The sequence below is a fragment of the Diachasmimorpha longicaudata genome, chromosome 13, assembly GCF_034640455.1.
Source record: "Diachasmimorpha longicaudata isolate KC_UGA_2023 chromosome 13, iyDiaLong2, whole genome shotgun sequence".
Lineage (NCBI taxonomy): Eukaryota > Metazoa > Arthropoda > Insecta > Hymenoptera > Braconidae > Diachasmimorpha > Diachasmimorpha longicaudata.
In genome coordinates this window covers 691,486-714,501 of record NC_087237.1, presented here as the reverse complement: position 1 = coordinate 714,501, position 23,016 = coordinate 691,486, and the positions used below count along the sequence as shown (strand labels likewise).

Here is a 23,016-nt window from a genome sequence, read left to right as displayed (position 1 = left end):
TATTATCCCGAGGGAAAACATCTCCGAATTTTAGGTATAATGAAACGATTTGAACAATGGAACTGCGATAGTTATGAAGTACATGGGTCTTTCAAAATAAGAAGTTTCCAAATTTCCAAATTGATTATGCGTTAGAAAATATTTGACAGGTTTCAATTTTTCAAGTTAATTTTCAACTGTCATGGCGTGGTTATATTATAAAAATCAAATTTCATAATGACAATTATAGAGGGCTTGTTGTCTCTGGATCTTAAAGTGGAAAAAGGCCTCAAGTTTTCTTCTCTTTCTGTTTTTTTCAATAGAGGAAATTTTTTATAATCTATCCATTATATATTATAAACTTATTGTATAGGGGATGGGACCGAAATGTAAAGACTCGAGAGGGTATACATATGGACATTAAAATAAATTATAGAGGACTTGTTGAAAAATGCGGAAATAGGAATAGGGATCAATTTATTGTTCGTGGATATCTCGAAAAAAATGTGGATACCGCAATAAAGATAACGACATTGCATTCGTCAGGCGATTTACAATTTTTTTAAGGGGGGAGCCTGCTTTAGAGGCTTCAAAAAATCGATTTTTTTTTTGCGTAAATCACTTCCTAAACTATCCAAGAATATGTCTCCAAATTTCAGAACAAAATTCGGATTATTTCCGGTGATGCAGACGAAATAGTGAGCAAGCGTTGAGCAGGTATACGAGCATCACGAAAACTTTGACACGCGATTTCCCGGATTTCCATTTTTATGATTTTTTCAAATTGCTGGACAAGATAGGAAAAAAAGTAAACGTCCTATCGAAACGAATCAAAATGCGTTCAATTTGGAATTAAATTCTCTTCCAGGTGAACCTAACATATCTTAATAAAGTTAACATTAATCCGGTTTTTAAACGATTGAAAGTAATTTTTTTTTTCTAAAAATGCAGTTTGTTTCAATCTGCAAAAAATTGTTGAATTTTTCATTTTTTGTTGAATTTTCGTGGTTCACCTAGGAATTACACTATTGAAAATTAAAAATTTCTTTTGTTTTTTTGTTTCACATGAAAATTGCGACCTACATCTTGTCCGACACACAGAGATTGCACACTCGAGGCGCCTCCGTTAATTTCTTCAAACATGAAGAATATCTAATGTATAATAATAAAAAAATTTGAGAAGACTCTTCAAATATATAAGAATAAATCCTAAGAGTTTCATTTCAATCAGACATTTTTTTCCTTTCCAAAAAAAACCTTGAAAATATAGATTTTTTGAAGCCTCTAAAGCAGGCTCCCCCCCCTCAGGCTCCGGGAATATTCTAAAATCCATTTTTAAATTCTTCGCATTTTTCTTGGCTCCTGGGCCTCCTAGAGAAAAATGGCCTGAATTTGGGATCAGCCCATTTTTCGCGGATATCTTGGAAAATAATGCAGATAGGGAAATAAATCCAATGGCATTTATTGACAGAAACATATTTGATTGATATTTCTTCCTCTGTCATTCATTCACACTATCATGGCTGTAGTGGAAGAGGACCCAGAAAATTTAGTAAAGAGACGTACACGTAGAGAATATTATTCAATTTTTGAGAACAAACTCCGTTGAAAATTCGAAAATACAATATCAGTTAAGCGCCCACCATGAATTCTTTCGATCCCATGGTGTCGGGGGACGATATACTGTCTTTTGAGACAGAGAGAGTCCCATTTAGTTCTTTCTAGATAAAAAATATTTCTCTACATACAAATTCATTTTATTTTCCTTTAATTTTGATTTTCAACGAAATTTCTCATAGACTAATACATATTTTGTACAACTGAACGGGCTACAAATCTTTCCCGTGAGTCTCCGAATTTTCGTTCTATCATCAGCTTCCCATTTACAGAAAAGGAAGATCGACTAATGATCCATTATCTCATTGAAAACAATTGCATTCATCGAGCAAAGAGTCGTCGTATTTGGAAATCCTGTTTCGCAGCACTAAAGGTAGACTTGTCCGATAGAAGTTTTTCCCTTCTTTCTTCAGCTTGTAAGAATTTAATGTTAATAAATTTTTAATTCATCTCACTACAGGCAAATTTACATCCAAACAGGACGCTGAGTAGCTTACGTGCTCGATTCTATAAGAATCTCCGTAATAATTATAGAAAGTACCCTGACAATCCACAGGCATTGAGAAAGTTTGCGGAACTCGAAACGTAAAACCTAATAGTAAGTAATAGTAAAATTGATAAGGATAAAAAAGTTGCGAACAAATAAACCTCGCACCGATCACGTATTTTTCAGAGAAAAATATTTCTCAGAAAAGTTGAAAAATCTTTATTCTATTTATCAAGTAATATCTACTTTTAATTTGTTTACCAGCTGCAATTTTCTTCTGTGCATTGCAAAGAAAAACTTTCATTTCTCGCTAGAATACAAAAATACATATGTATATCTATGTACAATATAATATACATTTTTTTACTTCAATTATTTTCTTACATTTAAAACATTTAAACATATTTAAACATTTAAAAACATTTAAAAATATGTAATATGTAGCATGTATTATATTATATATAATATTATATATAATATAGTAATATACATTTAAGTATGCAATATTCACGCTTATATTTTTATAATTGATTAATTATTTTATTTTATGCAATTTTTCATAAAAATGAAATGGACCAATGTATGAAATTATTTCCTCATTTTTCTTGAATATCCTCATCCATTCTGTCTTCATGTATTTCTACGCTGAATAGATTGATCTGATTTTCAGATAAATCATTATTTATTCAATCATATATTTTAAATTTACCTCTACTATATATTTATATGACAATACATATCAGGTCAGTTTCTGATGTGAAATTATATTTCTGTTAACGAGAATTCTACGTCTAGTCTAGGGAAAGATGAGGAGACGTCTATCACAACACAACTGAGAGTCAATAGTAGAATGACTGATATGCCAATATCTGTTCGTAGTCGATGTAAACATCGTGGGGGTTTCCTACTTCTGCCAAATGAATTTGGGAGAAAATCGAGCATTCGAAAGTGTTTACACAATTTTATTTTCTTTCTTGATCAGTCGGGACGAAAAGATTTTAGAGTCAAATATATAGTATATTTAATGTATTTGACAATTGCTTGAACATTTCCAAAAACCATTCAATATATTTCATTGTTAATTTTAACATGCATCCAGCAAATTGCTTTATTTAAAACAGGTGTTTGATCTTTAGCAGTGCGGAAAATAAATCAAGTAAAGGGTCAACATGAATAGAAATTCCAATACATTGAGCCCTTTGGGGTTCAATTGTTTAAGTTTATCATGGTTCAACTCTAAATTATTCATCGTGAATGGAGCCCCATTTAAATTTTATTTGATGGGATTTGATTCCTGTGAGACATGTGAGATTGTAAAAATTATCGAGGTGAGTTTTCAGGTCATTGAAAATAATTGTAATTAATTGTAATTAATTTCTTGGGTTTGCACTGTACTAAATTACTAGAGTTGAACGTCAACTTTTTATTGCGCCGTATAAAAAAGCCATAAAATTATTGTCGCCCAATATCCATTTATTTCAGAAAAGTATTTATTTTTTCAATTCTTCATTTCTGAAATCAAGTCATTCCCTGACAATTCTGATAAGGTTTGAATTGCGTCAATGATATTGTTGTAAAACATAATCATGTTAACGTAACCTTGAGTGGATTCTTGCAATAATTATGAGCATTGAACAAGTCATGGAAACTCTTCCCTCAAGAAAATTAGGAAAAGTAAATAATTATTAATGTAGTTCATTCATGGTGACGTGCCCAAATACTCATCCTCTAGAGCAATATGATAATCATAATTGAACCCCAACTCAATCTCCCTTGGGAATAATTAGACCGAAGAAATATATTTTTGAAAATAAAAATACTTCTCTGAAGGGAATGGATATTTGGCAAAAATAATTTTCTACACTTGTATCGAAATATGTTACTATCTATTCCTCATTAACACACAATTACTGATTTAGGCTTACGGAGGGAAATTATCGCATCCCGACTTTCCAGATACCTTTGTGTTCCGCGATCCTGGTCGCCCAATTATCACAGATAAATACGATCTATACAATATCAAGTTTTTTTATGATAGCATTGTTGCTCTACAACGTCAGAATTTAATTAACTATAGGTGAGTAGTTCTTATCTTTCATTTTCTAATATTTCAAAACATTTCCATTTAAATAAATCTGTTAATACTGAATTTCAAAATAATGTAAGAAATTTTAAGAACTTTTGGTAGCATTAATATTTTATTTACTACTTCGGGGAAAATGAAAAGCTGTCTGTCTAAACGTTCTGAGGAAAGTAAAGTTCAGTAAAATAAAAAAAAACACGTCGATTTTCTCTATTTTTCTAGGATCCCCGGAAGTCAGTAGAATTGTTTTGTTTAGGAATTGAAAAAATCTTCGGGGCTCTGAGAAAGACGAGAAGATTTTATTTTTTTGTTTTTATCCTGTTACACAAAATTTTTCTTAGCCTATTCGGTCAAAACATTCCTACAACACGTTCATTAAATATTTATTTTTTACGTAACTAGGCTCCAGGTGTCCATGAAGTCACCAATTGCCAATTTTGTGAACCGTGAATCGGCACGTTCAGCAGTTGGAGAAAATAGGAGTGATCACGATCAGGACTCAATGGATTGCGAGTAATGTCAACCAAAGTAATTCATCAATATTCCCTTGAGCATTTTGTTAAATTAAATTTGTCTTTCCAGCTGTGAGTTATCCATAAACGAAACGCCCAGAGTTTTTCCGAAAGATGACCAAAGCTCTCAGCGGGAAACCATTAAAGAAAACAATAATAAATTTCCACAACCAATGAGCTGCAAGTAAGTCAAGGCAGAATGATATTTACATATGAACGAATTGATTAATTTTTTCCATGAAGAACTTTATCAATTTTTTAAAGGTTTTTGTTCACTTATTTTATTGAATTAAAGAATTTTAGAAGCAAAGTAAAATGAATCTGTAACCATTTGTAACTATTGAAACTCTCTGGATACTGTGCATGTAAAAAGTATACGACGTAGAAATTATCATAAGGAAATTTTTTTTTAGCTTCAGAACCCTTGACGGGCTATTTAGCTTAAAGAAAATTGACAATATATCAAAATTTGTTTTACATACACTCATTATCTTGGTTTTCACTTGAATATTGGACGTTTTCAAAAACTTTTTAATCGCGTTTAGATCTTTGGACTTAAGACCATTTGACCATATTGAAATAACATGAAGAGATGGCACATTACTTCCACATATTTCAGTTATTAAATCCTTTCTTTCTCTAGAATATGTCGAGCATTGCCATAATAAATTATTTAAATCCTTCACTAGGTGACAATGAACATATTCAAATAGAAAAATCGAAAGCTGACGACTATCTGATTAACTGTAAAATGGAATCCGCGCAAAAAATTAATAGAATTCTAACGACAATATCCTAGAATTTCCATAGACGTCGTATTGAAGTTCCAGGGACTTTAGATACTTGTGGATTCAAATTTCATTTCCAAATGGATTTTAGTTATTTATACCAAGCTATATTGCCCCCCCCCCCCCAGTTGAAATTTTCTCTAAATTATTATACCACGCGCCGTCTTCCACTTCTAGACCCCTTGTTCTCATAAATAAACAAACGGCGAATTTGATAATGGGCGAAGAATTGAGGATCTACCGCGATAATGAAGAAGCTGACAATTCCAGTAAGGAAAATCCAGCTCACGAATTCCCCCCCATTATCGAAACACAGGTGGAGCTGACACTCAATACCAATTCCTCCAACGCAACAATAACCAATGTTGATTCTCGGGAAGTCAGAAATTTAGAAAATGTTCATCCCGAGGATACAACTGAAGCGACAGGCACCGAAAGTGAGGCTCACATAAATGACCAAGATGGGGATGATTTAATTGCAATTATAACAGAAAATGGTGAAAGTTCTGAAGATACTGCCAAAGTGAGGCGTGCTATAAAACCGGAGGCAAATTTCGATGTAGAAGCAGCTGCGAATGATGACCTTGTACCATCGAGATTTCGACGTCGTCCCCATTCAGTGGGTGGGCAGAACGAGAAGTATGATTTTAAAAATTTCACCGTTACCGAAGATCAGGGTTCTAGGACTTATTCTCTGGTGCAAAAAAAAACCCGAAAAGAATCAAACAAACGAAAATTGCCTCCCAAAAAATTTTCCCAAACCAAAGCCTCTTCGACAAAATCCCTTAAACCGAAATTTCTCTCAGCATCATCTCAATAGGAAATTTTCAAAATAAAGAAAAGTGATATCGTCAATGAAGAACAATGAAACCACAAAATGAAATAATTAAAAAGAGAATATTTATTATCTAACACACAAAAAACAAGTTCGAATAAATATGGATTAGTAGTACAAACAAATCACTATTACAAATGGAACAATTCACGAGAAATACTAGTTTTTCCCGTGCAGTAAATGTATTCTTATTTCAACAAAGAAAACATAATAAAAGAGTCTCTCCCTCGTACTCACATACACCGGTTGTCCCATAGACTTGCTACCGACACCGATAATACCCTTTAGAATAGCCAAAAGCACAACAAATAACACATCGAAAGAAGGAGTTAAAGAAATTAGCTAACACCATCAAAATTCACAACGAAATAACGGGTAGGTTCGACAAAAAATATTTTTAACCGGGTGATTATGTCGGGGGATTATCGTACTAGGGGACTACAGCTGGGGAGCTTTTGCCCGGGAGAATAAGTCCGATCACTGAAGATGAGTACGAAAAAATTCATAATTTGTTCCTTGATAAGCCCATGGAAAATGAGCACTTTTCATTCTACAATGGGAAATTTCAACCACGGGAAAAAAGTACTGAGTACTTATCGTCCTTGGCGTACAATATCGTATTATCGTACATTGAGAGATAGCAATTTATGCCGCATCGAACATTAACTCAACGTCATTTACACAATTTTTTTGGGGATAGACGAATCAAAACGACTTTCACGGAAGAAGACCGTGAGAAAATCATGAGCTGGGTTATAGAAAAGGAAGTAATTCCGTCAAATACCGGAAAAAATATATGGCAGGAGTTCTTAGACGAAAAGGTAATATTTATTAATTGCAAAATTGTAATATTCAATTGAAATATTCAATATAATTACATACTTTTTCCGTAATTGCTGAGCGGCATCGAATTAATTATTAATTTTTATCTAAATTTTCTGTGACACGTTATCATACCCTCACGTAAATTGTCTTATGCACTTTTGTATTTTTTCCTGAATATTTTTGTCCGTGTGAAAGCGTCATTTTTAAGACACGTTTCGTCTACCCGAAACCTTCCTTTTCAAGAGAGAGTGGTGAACAATATAATTTGGTTTAGATTCTCCCTGATCTAACTTGTGGACCAGCAAGTCTAGCCCGGTATTACTCGAGTCATTTGAAGAATCATCCAAAAATTCAAAGATTCATGAAAGAAGCAAGGGCCGAAGGAAAAAAGCTAAAACGAATGACGTAAGGAATCTCAATTTTGTGTTAGATATACATGTTTGCATTATTTATTGATTGTTTTTTTCTCCATTATCTCAGGAGTCGATATACTGAAGAAGAAGATCGAATTCTCATTCAATATCTCGTCGATAATGATGTTATTCATCGGGCAACAGGGGAAAGCGTTTGGGAGGAATGTCTAGTTGAAAACAAGGTATATCAAAATGTCATCCTCTTTTAGTTTTCTTTCATAATCTCATCTGGGTAATATGGATCATCTTATTATTTTGTGCAACTAATTCAACCTGTTGAATTACACAAAAATACTTGGGCATGAATTTTTAACGATTCTACAATACATTACTCTATTTCATTCTATTTACGGTGAAAATATGGAAAGAAGAAAATATCAAAAATTATATTGTAAAGTTTCTACCAGAAACTGACTGGGTGGGTTCAGAATTGGTAAGTTGGAAACAATTTTAATTATATTGTTTGAAATCGTATTGAACATGTCGATAAAAAATGACAGTTACAATGAAAATAATAAAGCTTCAGCAAAAATCCAAAAACCCGGACTGAAAGACAAATCTGGTAAATTCTACGGACTATCTTTCGTTGAATGTATGTTCTTTCATATAAAAATAGAATCCCATTATTTCAACATTTTAAATCTTTATTTTAGCAGTGGATTCCGTAGTGTAGATAATGACATATCCGATTGAAAATGAGTCATTCTTTGAACATATTTTATTGCTTGCCATTACGTTAACGTCATCTACAATGATTTTTCAGATCGGCGGAGTGCGATACATTCAAATAACTAATTACATGCGATTAAAGATTCAGGCCATCGAAAGAAATATACGATAAATTTGAACCCGCATATGATCGAATCATGAGGTTTCTGTTTGAAGCCCGCCGAACCAACGATTGAAGTATACAATTTAATCAGGCGATCGATTAAAACTCCCCACATTTTTCGTATCGTCACACTGGTCAAAAAAAGAGTGAATCAAAAAAATATGTTTTTAGATAGCGACAAAGGAATATTTTTTAAAAAGAAATAAATGATTTTTAATTTTAATGATATTGGGGATATTTCAAGGCAATAAATTTCTGGAAATGACTAGCAATAGATCGAAGTCAATGAATTTGCATTGATTCAGGAAGATATTATTTCGGTACTATTGGAAGAAATGTTTCTTTGATTTTCATTCATATCATTGGCACTATTGGAAACCATCGAATGATTCAATAAAAAAAATAATCCGCCCGTTTTACTAAATTTTCTCGCAGTATCAGCAAATTACTCTTGACCAATTCTGCTCGTCTTCTTCATGTATCTGAATTTCAGGATTTATTACACCCACACAGGACAGCGGCGAAGTTATGTGCCTATTTCAACTACAAACTTCGTTTTAAATATACAAAATATACTAAGGACCCACGGACGTTGAAAAAGTTCGAGGCGTTAGAACGAAAGAAACGGTCAAGGATCAGGAATAGCAAAAATAATCTTTAGCCCTGAATGAATATTATCAGAGGGAAATCAGGCATTTCACTGTGAATACTATCCCACTAAGTACGTGAACAGTTTAATTAAAAAATTGACAACATGGCATCCGCCATTATATAATTCACTTTCTTCATCGATTTCCTCATATTTTGTCAATAATGAATTTTTGTGTTCTATGTAGACCATTGAGATATCATCATTCTTTGACCCCGAAAAAAGCTTGTAGATTTATTTATTGAGATTATGTGATAAACAAGACTTTTTTATTTAATTTATAATTGGGTAATGTTCCATAATCAATGTGTAATAAAGAATGTAAAAAATCATTTTTCAAGATTATAAATAGAATGTTCTAGTATTAACAGGAAAGTAATAATAATAATTTATTCGATTTATTACTAGTGGTTTTCGGTTTTGTATGTCCTCGAGTTATTTCTCTAAATAAATTATCAATCTAAATTTCGAATTATCCCACCAACTTCAGATGATGGAAATTTCAGTAATTTAAACTTATAGCACATAATTCACGATAATTTTCTCAGTCATTTAACTGGTTTCTACACAATTCAAGGCATATCTAGAACATTTTAGTTATTATTATTTTGATTTTTATTGCTGTGACAAACTGCTATATAAAGTTCTTTTTAATGTGTCATCCTTGAGTATTCCTTATCAATAATTTTAATGTTGTGATGACGTAGAGGTTGACGAGCTTTTATAATGCTAAACCTATGATTGCCACCAATAGTCTTAATCTTGAAGTCGATATGAAAGAGTTCGTTAGACACTGGTTGACATGCTGCCTTTTAGCTACTGTATGCTGCAGTCCGACTGTTCTGGTAAGAATACCATATTTTTCCCTATTACCGGTGCTTATTCCCTGTCTAAACTGAGAAACAAAATATATTTGCCAAATAACCATTTATTTTCGGAAAATTTTAAGTGTCTCAAAATTGTATTTCTTCGGTCTCATCACTCCCAAGGGGGATCGCGTTGGGGTTCAATTATGATAATCATATTATTCTAGAGGATCAGTATTTTGTATGTAACCTTGAATGAACGTTATTAATAATTATTTCGTTTTTCGAAATTTTCGATTTTTTTAAGGCGGAAATTTCAATGAATTATTTAATGCTCATCATTATTGCAGCAGTTCACTCATGGTTATTGTATTGAATTGGTTTAGAACTGTGTTCGATTTGAACACTCTGGAGTTGTAAGATCCAGGGTTTTGTCACCTACACAGAGCAGTATTTTCAATTCTGCTACATGCCGAAGTGTTGCTTGTGTAGCGGATTTGTGCTAAGGGGATGAATCATACTCATGATTTATCTCAAATATTGAATTTATTATAAACAAATATAATTAGTCTCGAGACCTCCGATAAGGTGACTATTCAGGCTGTTGGAATGATACTGAGGAGTAGAACAAATTATGAAGACAACTTGGGAAGAAGTGTGGGAAGGATGAAAAAAATGGAAAAGAAAAATCTCTAGAAATGCCATTTGATTGACGAGGTGCAAATAGAGAAAGGGGGAGGGTAAGGTCATTTGGACACGATTCCCCAAAAAACATCTGTCTGGAAGGGTCAAATGGAATTATAAAATGATTTAGCAACTGAGAAAGTAGTCGGATTATCTCTATGAAATCACTTAAAGATCCAGAGTTGCAGAAGGATGAGAGAAAGAATTTTGGATTTTATTGTTTGTCTAAAATAGTGACATTGGGCGTCATAAAGTTTTACTAAGTCAGGTTGAAAAAAAAACTATTTCAATGAATATTAAGGATTATTTTTCCCACCCAAATTTCAGCCAATAGAATTGCACCATTTGTTGATATTTTGTATAGCCTACCTCGAATATCAGCGATTATTTTTCCCATCCAAATCTTGGCCAATAGGATTGCACCATTCGACGTTATTTTGTATAGTCAACACGGTATTTCAGCGGATATTCTTGGAAATTTCACTGGAAATTTTGCATGTTGATATATATAAAAAAAAACAAATGTTGAAGTAACCCTCAATTGTATCTGACAGATTAAATGGCAATTCGTTGAAAATTATGTCTCATGGTGCAATTCTATCGGCCAAGATTTGGATGCAAAAAATAATCCCCCGAATACCACTCGAACTTCGAAATTATCTGATATTTCCCTCAAGGTTCCCTGCAAACAAATAAGCTCGTCAAGTTTTCCAGAAAAATCACTCGCGCTTCGCGCTCGTGATTTTTAAACTGGAAAACTTGACACGTTCATTTGTTTGCAACGAACCTATCGGGAAATATCCGATAATTTCGGAGCTCTTGTGGTATTACATGCGATTATTTTTCCCATCCAAATCTTGGCCAATAGGATTGCACCATTCGACGTTATTTTGTATAGCCAACACGGTATTTTATGCGATAATTTTTTGATAATTTTGATAAACAAACGACACCTAACCAAATAAACCTCTTTTCATGTCATGGCACAATTCTCTTGGCCGAAATTTGGATAGGAAAAATAATCCCCTGAATACCACTCGAGCTTCAAAATTATAGAATATTTCCCTCTAGGTTCCCTGCATACAAATGAAGTCGTCAAGTTTTTCAGGCTAAAAAATCACGAGTGCTTCGCACTCGTGATTTTTTAGCCTGAAAAACTTGACTCCTTCATTTGTTTGCAACGAATCTATCGGGAAATATTCGATAATTTTGAACCACTTGTGGTATTACATGTGAAAATTCTTACGCATAAATTGAATAATTTCATTTCCAAAAAGAATTATGATTTCACCTGATTTGATACGCACGTTCACTTTCAATCTTGGCCTAAATTGCTTATTTTGACGTTATTAGTGCAGTCTCATGGATTTTAGATTATTCTAGAAAAGAATTTAACTGTCATTAAAATATTTTCTCAGCAATAAAATCCGATTTTGCGAGTACTTTGACGTCCGTTTATAGAGTGCCTCAAGTTTTGGGACATAAAATAAAAAAATTTGTAGCAGACGAAAGATATTGAAAATTCCTTGGCCGGGATTTGTAAACATCTGCAGAATTTTGTAATCTAAACTAGAGACAAAAATTTATTAGGATGAACCGGCGACAACTACAATTACGGTGCCAAGCAACAAAATACGAGTTGCTGTTATCGGAGCAGGACCCTGTGGGCTCATAACTGCTAGATATCTCTCATCAAAATTGGACAAATTCGATTTAACCGTTTTTGAACGGACCAATGAAGTCGGAGGGTTGTGGGTGTACACAAATGTTACAGGTAACGATGCAAATGGAGTTCCGATGCACACTGCTGCTTATGATTACCTCAAGTGAGTAACTGTTCCAGAATAAATACAACATATGCGCAAAAAAATGCGCTAGAAATATCTAGAAAATTTTCTTCGAAGTAGAACTTGATACTAATCTAATAAAAAAAATTGATACCGGTTAATTTGTCAAGCACTGGTGACTTGACTCACCATGAATCGACAATTTTGTGGCTGAAATTTTTTTTTGGCAATTTTCAGGACAAATGTACCTAAGGAGGTTATGATGCTGGAGGATTTTCCGTTCCCACAGCTGAATGAACCTTCCTTTGTTTCTCACCGTGTGATTTACAGTTATTTACAAAACTTTACACGGCATTTTAAACTCTTCCCGCACATAAAGGTAGGAACAACATTGGGATAAATGTCGTCTTCCTATTAATTAAAATTGATGTTGCAATTTTGCCCTTTCGAGTACTTCGACTTCCGGATGGCAGCATTGTACTGAGAAAAAAAATTTTTTTTTGCCAACAAAATTTCCTGACTAAAGGAAAATACATTTGGCAAAAGAAGTTTCTTTTCCTCCGAATACAATTCCATCCACTCCTGGTCTAAAAAAAAAATCTAATTTTGCTTGGAAACGATGAAGAATGGTCTACAATGGTAAATACAAATTTTTTTTAAAATGTCTGTCCGCGGGCTTTCTTCACCAGCGATCTTTTTTTTAATTAAAAAAATATATATGTAGGTAAAAAAGTTCCGAAAAATTGGGAATTCTGTCAGATAGTAGGTAAGCGTTGAGCATAACTCTTGACCCAGATTCAACGCGGTCGGTCAAGTAGTTTTTGGGAAATCGATTTATTCATAATTTGTTTTTCAGAAATATCTCCACAAACTAAACAAGGTATTCGGTTTTTCCATCTCTCATCTTTTTCGACATGATTAGGTCTATGTGAATCAATCAGAAGTTTGGAAGTGAGGGCTAGAAAAAATTGCAATTATTGTCACTTTTCTTATTGAAAAAAATGTTTTTTGCCCGCTCTCCCGTGTGAAAATCAAGCTGTTCACGTAAAAATCAGACGAGATTTTCCTTTCATCGCTACAACGGATGGTAATCGAAATGAATTTAATTGAATCGTTAGTTTTGGAAATATTCAATTTTTAGTGCAAAATGATTATGGGGAATATCTGGAAATAGACTGGACCGAATGCGTTATTTGTATATAAAAAAATTCGTCTTGTTTAGCCATTTTGTTTTTTCTGAGAGCTAATTTTATTCATTACATACTGACGCCCACAGCTGAACACTCTAGTGACAGACGTTGAACCTGAGATATCACCCAGTGGGCAAACCACCTATAGGATTACTTCCAAGGATCTCATCAATGACGAAGAATCCATCGATAGCTTTGATGCTGTTGTTGTAAGCGTTGGACACGTTTCAGTGAATTATATACCGACCATTAGGGGTAGTGACACATTCGTTGGGACTGCTATTCACAGCCATGACTACAGAGTCCCGGAGAAATATTCTGGCAGGAGAGTTTGCATAATTGGTGCCCAAGCTTCGGGGCGTGACATTGCTTTGGAACTATCAGAACATGCAGCTAAGGTACTCATAAATACGCAGAGCTAAACATTCAATAAAAATTACGAGAATTAGAGTTCACGAAAATAATGAAACTTTTAGGAGAAAATGCCTAACAGTTACATTAAATTTTCTAGAACCCCACGTCGCTCTGAAATTAAGTCAAAGATAATATATCGAATATTCGTCTCTGTGTAAAATTCAACTAATCGACGCGTTATTCTCGAGTTTCAACTTTATTAAAGACTTGAGCTCTAAAAACTTCAAGTAAATAAGAAGAAAAAATGTTTTTGTTGTATCATTCCGTGCGGTAAAGCGAAAATTACGTCCACTGGCCCGCGTCATTCATCTTTTACACACGTTAAAGTGGAAAATTCTGTAGAAAACACGTGCGGAATAGATTTCCTGTCTTGTGTGATTACAAAATTTGCCTGCTACTCGTTATCCAATGTCCACGCACATTAAAACATCGTTACCGCACTTGTTAACGCAAAGTACTATCAGAGAAATTATTTTTTCAAAATTGCAGCTATCCGCTTACATTTTTTAATTTCTAAAAATTACTCGATGGGAGAAATACGGCATGGAAAAAATAAATAGTTCTCTAAATCCAATAGGTCTTTGCACAAATTATATTCATATATTTCATGTAGAATATATTAATATATTAACATATAATATAATAAAGATTGTGGATATATTAAAAAAATAGTTTTTGTGATGGAAGAAAGCGTCTACTACTAAATGTGATTTAAAGATTTGTTCAAGTTTTAAAATTTTGATATATCAACAGGTCTATTTGAGTGACAAAGGAGGTTACGGAAGGAAGAGGTGGCTATCCGGTATCGAAATGACACCACGAATCATCGATATTACTGGGAATAACTTGACCTTTTCGGATGACACAAGTGTCCAAGTCGATGACATTATCTACTGCACTGGTAATTATCAACAATAGCTACCTACTAGGCTCATACGCAGCTTCACATTCACGAGGTCGTCGTTTTACTAAAAATTCCATGAAATTATCCCTTCAGATGAAACGAAATTTCTGTATCTGTTTGAATTTTTAAAATTACAGTTTCACCCGCAATGTTTGTTACTTATTGATAAAATTACCTCGTTGATTCAAAAGTTCAATTATCCCCTCGATTACACAGTTTTGTAGAGCAAATTTAATAACTGTGAGAGACAACGCAGTTCTAACAGACAATTAAATTTATTTTCCCCACAACAGCACTAGGATTTTTCCCAGCCGGTTGATTGTGAATTATTTTACTTCTCATTTCAGAATTTTTCTATCAAATTTCTCTTGTGACTCTACAAACGCAGAAAAATTAATTTCTCCGCATTAAATTTCCAGGTTACCAGTTTGCCTATCCATTTCTATCGAAAAAAATCGAGCTTTCGACTGCCGATAAAAACGTAGAGCCACTCTACAAGTATTTAGTCCACATAACTAGCCCGAATTTGTTTTTCATGGGAGTACCAGACAGTTTGAATTTTCTACTTGCCGAATTACACGCCCAATACATTGTGGGCCTCCTGGAGGGACGATTGCAATTACCCTCATCGGAGGCAATGCGAGAGGATATGGAAGCTCAAAAGCGAAAGCTATTGGCTGCACTAATTCCAGTAAAAAATTAATACTATTTATACATCCCCCGTTATTTTGCTTTTTTTGCTAACTATTGACAATTCTGAACAAAAAAAATTAAGTCAATTGTGGTCTAGTCATTTGACACGATCTTGTGTCTTTTTACGGTTAAAAAAACTTATTCAACTATTGAAGTTAGTTAAAAAAAAAATCAGATTTAATATTCTTTTAATGCTAATTTTCCAAGATGTTTCAGTACTGTAAGGTATCCGGTCTTTTAATTTAGTACAAGAAAAAGTAACCCTGTGAAAAAATAATATTCTGTTCTCTGGTAATCTCGAAGAATTCTTAGGTCTGGATCTATTATAGGTTTCCAGATGCTTTATTTGGAAAAGTAATTTTCTTTTCAATTTTTCCGATGAATCAATTTATAGAAATTCATGGAAAACGATATGTTTACAGCGTTTTCTCGAACAGGGAATTATTTCATTGATGATTTGAGAGCATTTATTAGAGGATGCCATGTAAATTTTTATTTTTGTCATTGATTCATCCAGAGACGAGAGCACTTGAGATATTCGTCATGGACTGAGTTCGATCAGCTAGCAACGTTAGCCAATGCGTCTAAAATTCGGCCAGTAATAAGAAGCATCTTTCAGCACTGTCTACGGGCACAGCAGCAAAACGTCCGGCAGTATAAACAATATGGATACAAAATCATCGATAACGAAAACTTCGGAGCTCGGCTCTTTCCACCTGATAAAGCAATAAATGAGCCCTGGTTCAGCTAATATATTTTCCATCAATTCAACGATTGTATAAATTATTATTGAACTTTATGTTGAAAATTAAATATTTTTTGAGCTGCTATTACCTAATTAATGAAAAATATATTGCTATAGCAAATCTCCTTCATTGTTTTTTCTTTCAAGGCCATTTTCCTTGCACTTCCTGTGCCGCTGTTTACAGACGTGAAGAAAGTGAAAAATAATTTTTTTAATGAAACGCGTGGCACAATCTTGCTTAAAAATCAATTTTCTAACGTTTGATCAAATAAATTTTAGGAAATACAAAATATCTGATTTTTTTCACAGAAAAAGAATTAAGAAATAATTTCGCAAGGTTTTTTGACCTGTTAATTCACGCGCCCGTTTCATGCTCCAAAAAATCAACCCAAAATTAGCTCACCATCTCTGCAATTAAATGAAATCTCTAATATTCAAGAATTGTGAAGTGAAGAAGTAGATGTATCTAAAACAGAAAATATAGAACAAAACATTCAAAACCATTTCTTGTAGTTCTTTCGTCCAACAATCAGGAAAATATTTTAATAAGAGTTTGAAAAATCTTATTTTCAAAGCTCCGATCTGACTAAACTGTCTATAATTTTTTTTGTTATTGAAGATCTTAACCAACTATATTAATTATGAATATAAACAATAACTCCTCTCGCTAAAAATCGACCAATGATACAATTTTTCATATTTTAGCTTGAAAATTCACTCAACGTCTTTGAATTTCGTAAGTTTTCGTAAAATCATATCACTGATGTTGATAAATAAAATCAATTAAATATCGCAAAATAACGGCTATTCCATTCCCTCTAAATTGCAGAAGACATTTCGCCACATTTAGAAAAGAGACGATTAGAAATCCGTTTTATATGCGGAAAAATGAATTATTATCGAATGTACAGACGGTCTGATAAATACAATAGTACGACACAATAATTACAAATAATGAAAATAATCCAGAAAAATATCATCGAAGAATGCTGGATTTAGGGTGAAGCCATAGTTTCGTTCCTGAAATCGCATAAATAAACGAGTACCGGACTTCGAGGGATTATCGATGAATTAGATAATCCATACCATTATTTTGAAAATTCTAAGTGTATTGCCGAAAGAATTTCCTATAAATTTAAAATAGCTGTATTGCTGTTATTGTTTTTATTTTTATTGTGGCTCTGAGTTATTTGGGGACACAGATTTCCATTGACTCGACATTCGTCGAAGTTTATTACTGCCAGGTACGGATAGATATCACCAGTCGTTAGTGGTCAGTGTTAGGGAATAAGTTCGATAATTGTAGAGGGTTACCATGAAGACAGCCAAAATGTTTGCCATACTTATCATCATTTTCACTCTTGTATTTTGCAGCATATCTTTTATGGTGAGTGATGCTGAGATGAAAATATCAAATGAAATGTAATATAAATATAATTTTGCCCTTCATATTTAATAGGTCTTGTATTATCAAATGTCCGAAATGCTAATTCAAACAAACCGTTCATAATTTTTGGTAGAAGAATATTTGATTGATAGAATTATGTGTATTTTTTCAATCAATTGACAAGTCAACTTATGACAAAATTTCAACTCCATGTTGGTAAAATCTCAACTCCAGGTAATTGCTTGAGGAATTACGTGAAGTTGGCACTTTTAGTAAAAGAATTTCGTCGTTGCGTTCTTCGAATATGTAACGAGAACTTATTGATGATAAGTCCAATCAAGGTCTTTCCACCAAAATTCATTTTTATTTATAAATGTCCAAATATTTTTCAGTCTTAGTACAACTCATACTATTAATTAAACCATTTTAAATCATTCAATCGGTCAATTAAATTGCGTTAGAAAAATTTCGAAAAATACAAAAATATTCAGCGCCTGTTAACTTAATTTCATGCAAATCATTACGTTTATAATCTCGTATTCATGAATAATTGAAGTTGTTTCCACAATCGAAACTCTCTTTCGGGTATACAATGAATTTCTGATCAATTTCCAATTATAAATAAATTCGCAGTTTGATCACTTTAATTATTAACGAAAATTAATTGCGATGAATTCAAGATAATGCTAGCGCACATGCGACCCGATAGGACCAGGGTTGCAATTATCGGCGGAGGACTCTGTGGACTTATTGCAACAAAACATCTCGGCTCAAAGCCTCAAAAATTCGATCTGACGGTTTTTGAACGTAATCGTGAAGTGGGAGGAATGTGGGTCTACACTGAACTAACTGGTCTCGATAGCTATGGACTTCCAGTTCATAGTGGTCTTTACAAAAATCTCAAGTGAGTGCCTCAAATTTCTAGCGGAATTCGGAAAATCAACAGATTAGTGGATTTGTAAAACGGGAATAATTCGAATTTCCTGGAAATATTTCCACTTAGTTTGATTATTATTCTTATGTATTTTTAATTAGACGCTAATAAATTAATTCCTACGATTCTAATTCACTAAATTTCAAAAAATTTAATCAATGCAAAATTATTTTTTAAATTTAATGCACGTTTTAATTGTCAAAATTGGCTAGTAGTCGTGGAAACATAGTTTAAATAAATTCAATCGAAGTCGGAATTCGAAGATGAAGACGATGTTATTAATCAAAAAGGTTTACCAAATAGTTAAGAAAAATTTGGTGATTGTCTCAAATAACCGGGAATCCCTGAAGGCAAATCTTCCAACAGAATTATCACATATAATACCACAAGTGGTTCAAAATTATCGAATATTTCCCGATAGATTCGTTGCAAACAAATGAAGGAGTCAAGTTTTTCAGGCTAAAAAATCACGAGTGCGAAGCACGAGTGATTTTTCCTGAAAAACTTGACGACTTCATTTGTATGCAGGGAACCTAGAGGGAAATATTCTATAATTTTGAAGCTCGAGTGGTATTCAGGGGATTATTTTTCCTATCCAAATTTCGGCCAAGAGAATTGTGCCATGACATGAAAAGAGGTTTATTTGGTTAAGTGTCGTTTGTTTACCAAAATATTCAAAAAATAATCGCTGATATTCGAGGTAGGCTATACAAAATATCAACAAATGGTGCAATTCTATTGGCTGAAATTTGGGTGGGAAAAATAATCTATGAAATTCCCTTCCACGTAGAGTTAAACGCAAATCCCTTTGGCAAGTCAATTTTTCAAACCTCAAACTTCACCAAAATTTTTCAGTCTTGAAAATTTTAAATGACATTTGTAGGACAAATGTACCTAAGGAAATCATGACGATGCCGGATTTTCCATTTCCAAAAGTAACTGGACCTTCTTATGTCCATCACAGTGTGATTAAGAAATATTTACAAAACTATACACGTCATTTTGGGCTTTACCGTCATATAAAGGTAAGAAAAAATTCATGACGAAAATATTATTTCCATGGGCAAACCCGAACCTCTGTTATTATAAGCTATGCATATAATATATAATATATTATATTTTGTCTCAGATGTTATTTTAAGCTCAAAAATAAAAAATATTTTTTAAAAATACATTAACGCCCATAGTTGAACACTCTGGTAACATATGTTGAACCGAACACATCATGGCGTGGCAAAACAACCTACAGAGTTTCTCATAAGAACCTCCTCACCGATACCGTAGAGAGTAGTGACTTTGATGCGGTTATTATAAGCAATGGCCATTTGACAATTGGTAAAATTCCGGAAATTAATGGTAGCGATACATTTCCCGGAACTGCCATTCATAGCCATGATTACAGGCACCCAGAGTATTACTCTGGCAGAACAGTATGTATACTTGGCCTCGGGGAATCAGGATTTGATATCGCTTTTGACTTATCACCACATGTGACTAAAGTAAGTTGAATAACTGAATAAATAAAATTTAAACTAATAAAAAAATAGTTATAATATAATTTAAATAGTCTTGAATGTTAAGAAAATTCTACAAATCGACGGTCATTCAGTCGGAATTTATATTTACACCTGCGCAAAATGTTCTGCGAGAATCTGGCGAAATCCCAGTGGAAAAAAAAATTTAGTTTATAGAAAAGGTTTTTGTGCTTGAGTCTAATCCGAAAACCAAGAGAATTCGCAATTTATTGATTGTTTCTCAAAGGAATTTATCACGAGAAACATTCCCTAAATATAGAAAGATAAATATCTAATCATTGGCTGAAGGCCTTGGGCCCATTGCCAGAAAACAACTTGCAGTTATCATCCAATAGCTTTCGTTAAACCTATTAAATCATTCGACAGATCTACCTGAGCCACAATAAGGGTGATGTAACCCTTCAGATGCCCAAGAACATCGAGTTGCGAGCTGGCCTCATCAGCATTAATGGCAATACCCTGACCTTCGACGATGACACAACAGCAGAAGTCGATGACATTATCTACTGCACCGGTAATTATGAAAACATTAACATTCAGTCCAGCATATGACAAAAATTTGAATTTTCCAAACTCAATTCTCAGGATACAAATTCACCTATCCATTTCTATCGGACCGCATCGAACTTTCGACTGCTGATAACCACGTGGAGCCACTCTACAAACACTTAATCCACACTGAGATGCCGAATTTGTTCTTCATGGGACTTCCAGACACCTCTTTTAATATCCCGCTGGCCTATATCCAATCGCAATACATTATGGGACTCCTGGAAGGCCGACTCGAACTTCCCTCACCCATGGAAATGCGAACCAATATGCTCGAAGAAAAACTAAAGTTGCTGGACGATGGATTTCCAGTAAGTAATGGATCTTATATCAGGTACTGCGGAAAACTGGCTTTTGATAGAAGGAGTAATACGCTGTTTGAAAGAACAGTAACGTTTTAAGTTGCCGGTCCATTTCGCCATGACATGATTATTATATGTATATAATTAATATCATACTTATTTATAATTATATATATATAGATATATATGATAATTATATAGTTTATATGAAAATGACGGAAAATATTTTTGTTTTTCGTTCGTGTAAAAAAACGATTAACATTTTCTTTTCATTTTCAACTTTTAATGATAACTTCCAGTTAAGCCACAGGAGTCAAACAGACCCATAGACCTTTTCTAGTGTTATAAAAAAATTAATTAATATTGAATATACAGGCAAATATTATTATTTAAATTATTTTATCATGTATTATAATGTAAAACGGATTTTTTCTCTCTCTAATTCGAGTTTTCTCTAATTTTTGTTATGTGTATATATATGCATAGATTTTTGAAATATTTTATATTTTAGACGTTTGTAAGGAGCGGAAAGAATTCTTTCCAGTTTTCGTATAGCACATTTATCCAAATAATTTATGATATACTATAAAACACCTATTAATCGAAATATAAAGCGCTTCAATGATAGAAACAATTGAAGATGTTTAAATTTAATATTTAACATAATGCATATTAAAGCTTAAAATGACAGAATCATGACTTAGTTTTCTACTTTAAAATTCTTATGCAGAGGGGCCATCTATTGGTATTCTAGAAAATTGTAGGCATTTCGAGATTATTCGAGTTTTGTTTTAATTGAGCAATGATAGAAAGAGTTTATCTGACTTCGCGAGCTCTTTAAAAATCAAATTAATTCCAGGAGTATCGAAGAAATCCGACGCTAAACTAAATTTGCGTTTTATAAGGTGTCCAATCGAAATATAATATTTTGTTCTTCTTGTTGATTTCTCCTAGGTACGATACATCCTCAAATTTCTTAATGATGGATGGAAATACTACGATGGACTGGCAGCATTAGCAAAGGTGCCTGCATTCCCTGTAGTGCTCAAAAAAATCTTCAACCACATGATGCTGATGGTGGCTGTGAATCTTCAGACTTTCAAAAATTATCGATACGAAATCGTCAACCCGAAAAAATTCCGAGTTCAGTATATTTCTCCAGTCAAGTCAAGACAGTAAGCTTGGATTTATCCCATAATTTTAACAGTAGTTTAATTATCGAGTGAATTATTCAATTTTCATAACTATACTAATATTTGATCTTATATTCATTATCTATTAATTCATATAGTAATCCAAAATTCACATATCAATCTTAATTCAGCCTATATAGGTCTATATTAATTTTTTAACATTGATAACTAATGATTGTATGAAAAAATTTCTTCTGCCGATTGAGAGGCCTATGACACAACGCATCGTCATATTTTTTACCCGTAATTTCGACGATTTTTACGAGCTGAATGATTGAGCGACCTAATCTTTTATGAATTTTAATATTATTCAGACATAAATAAGATGGAAAAATCTAATAATAATATTAATTATAATGACTCTGAAATATACCACGCAGGTTGATTTAATTATCGCCCACTAAATGCGTTTTTCATTTATTTAAAATGTTTCAAATTATTTTCAATCAAACCAGTCTCTAAATGGGGAGGTAATTTCATATTCACCAATTGATACATTCAAAAAATTGAAAGCACTCGGACATCAACCAAAGTGGGCTATGACATAATTTGCATATTTATGGTGGTTTTGAAAAGTTGAGAATTTTTCATCAGTTTCTCTGGACAGGATTCATTGATTTCTCCACATACTCGACACTGAGCGTAAAATATCGCACATTCTATGGAGTAATTTTGTTGGGTGCATGTTCTTTCATACGAAAATAGAATTCCGTTGTTTCAACATTTTAAATTGTCATTTTGCCAGTCGGTTATTCATAGAGCGTAAATAATGTATCACAAATGACCGTAAATGATGGTGAATAATCATCAGTCTCTCAGTGTACCAAATTTAAACTCCTTTTAATTACTAAAATGGAATTTTTTCTATTTATC

At 33.2% G+C, this 23,016-nt stretch overlaps 3 protein-coding genes across 4 annotated transcripts; all 3 read left to right on the top strand.

The window, feature by feature from the left end:
• The first annotated feature begins 3,019 nt into the window (after nucleotides 1–3,019).
• On the top strand, nucleotides 3,020–9,352 carry LOC135168304 (uncharacterized). Of its 2 annotated transcripts, none has more exons than XM_064132338.1 (9): nucleotides 3,020–3,411; nucleotides 4,003–4,160; nucleotides 4,569–4,679; nucleotides 4,749–4,862; nucleotides 5,644–6,105; nucleotides 7,002–7,122; nucleotides 7,401–7,531; nucleotides 7,607–7,721; nucleotides 8,303–8,763. In XM_064132338.1, exons 1-9 carry the CDS (start codon nucleotides 3,253–3,255, stop codon nucleotides 8,378–8,380), a joined length of 1,449 nt encoding a protein of 482 aa, XP_063988408.1. In that variant the 5' UTR covers nucleotides 3,020–3,252; the 3' UTR covers nucleotides 8,381–8,763. The 2 variants fall into 2 exon arrangements, with proteins under 2 accessions (XP_063988408.1, XP_063988406.1); XM_064132336.1 differs by lacking the exon at nucleotides 8,303–8,763 and adding an exon at nucleotides 8,865–9,352 and having other exon boundaries at nucleotides 3,022–3,411.
• A 355-nt stretch (nucleotides 9,353–9,707) lies between these two features.
• LOC135168305 (uncharacterized) lies at nucleotides 9,708–16,369 on the top strand. The gene is made up of 7 exons (XM_064132339.1): nucleotides 9,708–9,865; nucleotides 12,101–12,336; nucleotides 12,535–12,676; nucleotides 13,574–13,885; nucleotides 14,655–14,802; nucleotides 15,225–15,496; nucleotides 16,016–16,369. The coding sequence occupies exons 1-7, from the start codon at nucleotides 9,758–9,760 to the stop codon at nucleotides 16,247–16,249; spliced, it is 1,452 nt and encodes a 483-aa protein (XP_063988409.1). The 5' UTR covers nucleotides 9,708–9,757; the 3' UTR covers nucleotides 16,250–16,369.
• Nucleotides 16,370–17,469: 1,100 nt separating this feature from the next.
• Nucleotides 17,470–22,548, top strand: LOC135168352 (senecionine N-oxygenase-like). Its single transcript, XM_064132421.1, has 7 exons — nucleotides 17,470–17,630; nucleotides 18,311–18,534; nucleotides 19,448–19,589; nucleotides 19,752–20,063; nucleotides 20,466–20,613; nucleotides 20,685–20,959; nucleotides 21,905–22,548. Exons 1-7 carry the CDS (start codon nucleotides 17,559–17,561, stop codon nucleotides 22,127–22,129), a joined length of 1,398 nt encoding a protein of 465 aa, XP_063988491.1. The 5' UTR covers nucleotides 17,470–17,558; the 3' UTR covers nucleotides 22,130–22,548.
• The last annotated feature ends 468 nt before the right edge of the window (nucleotides 22,549–23,016 follow it).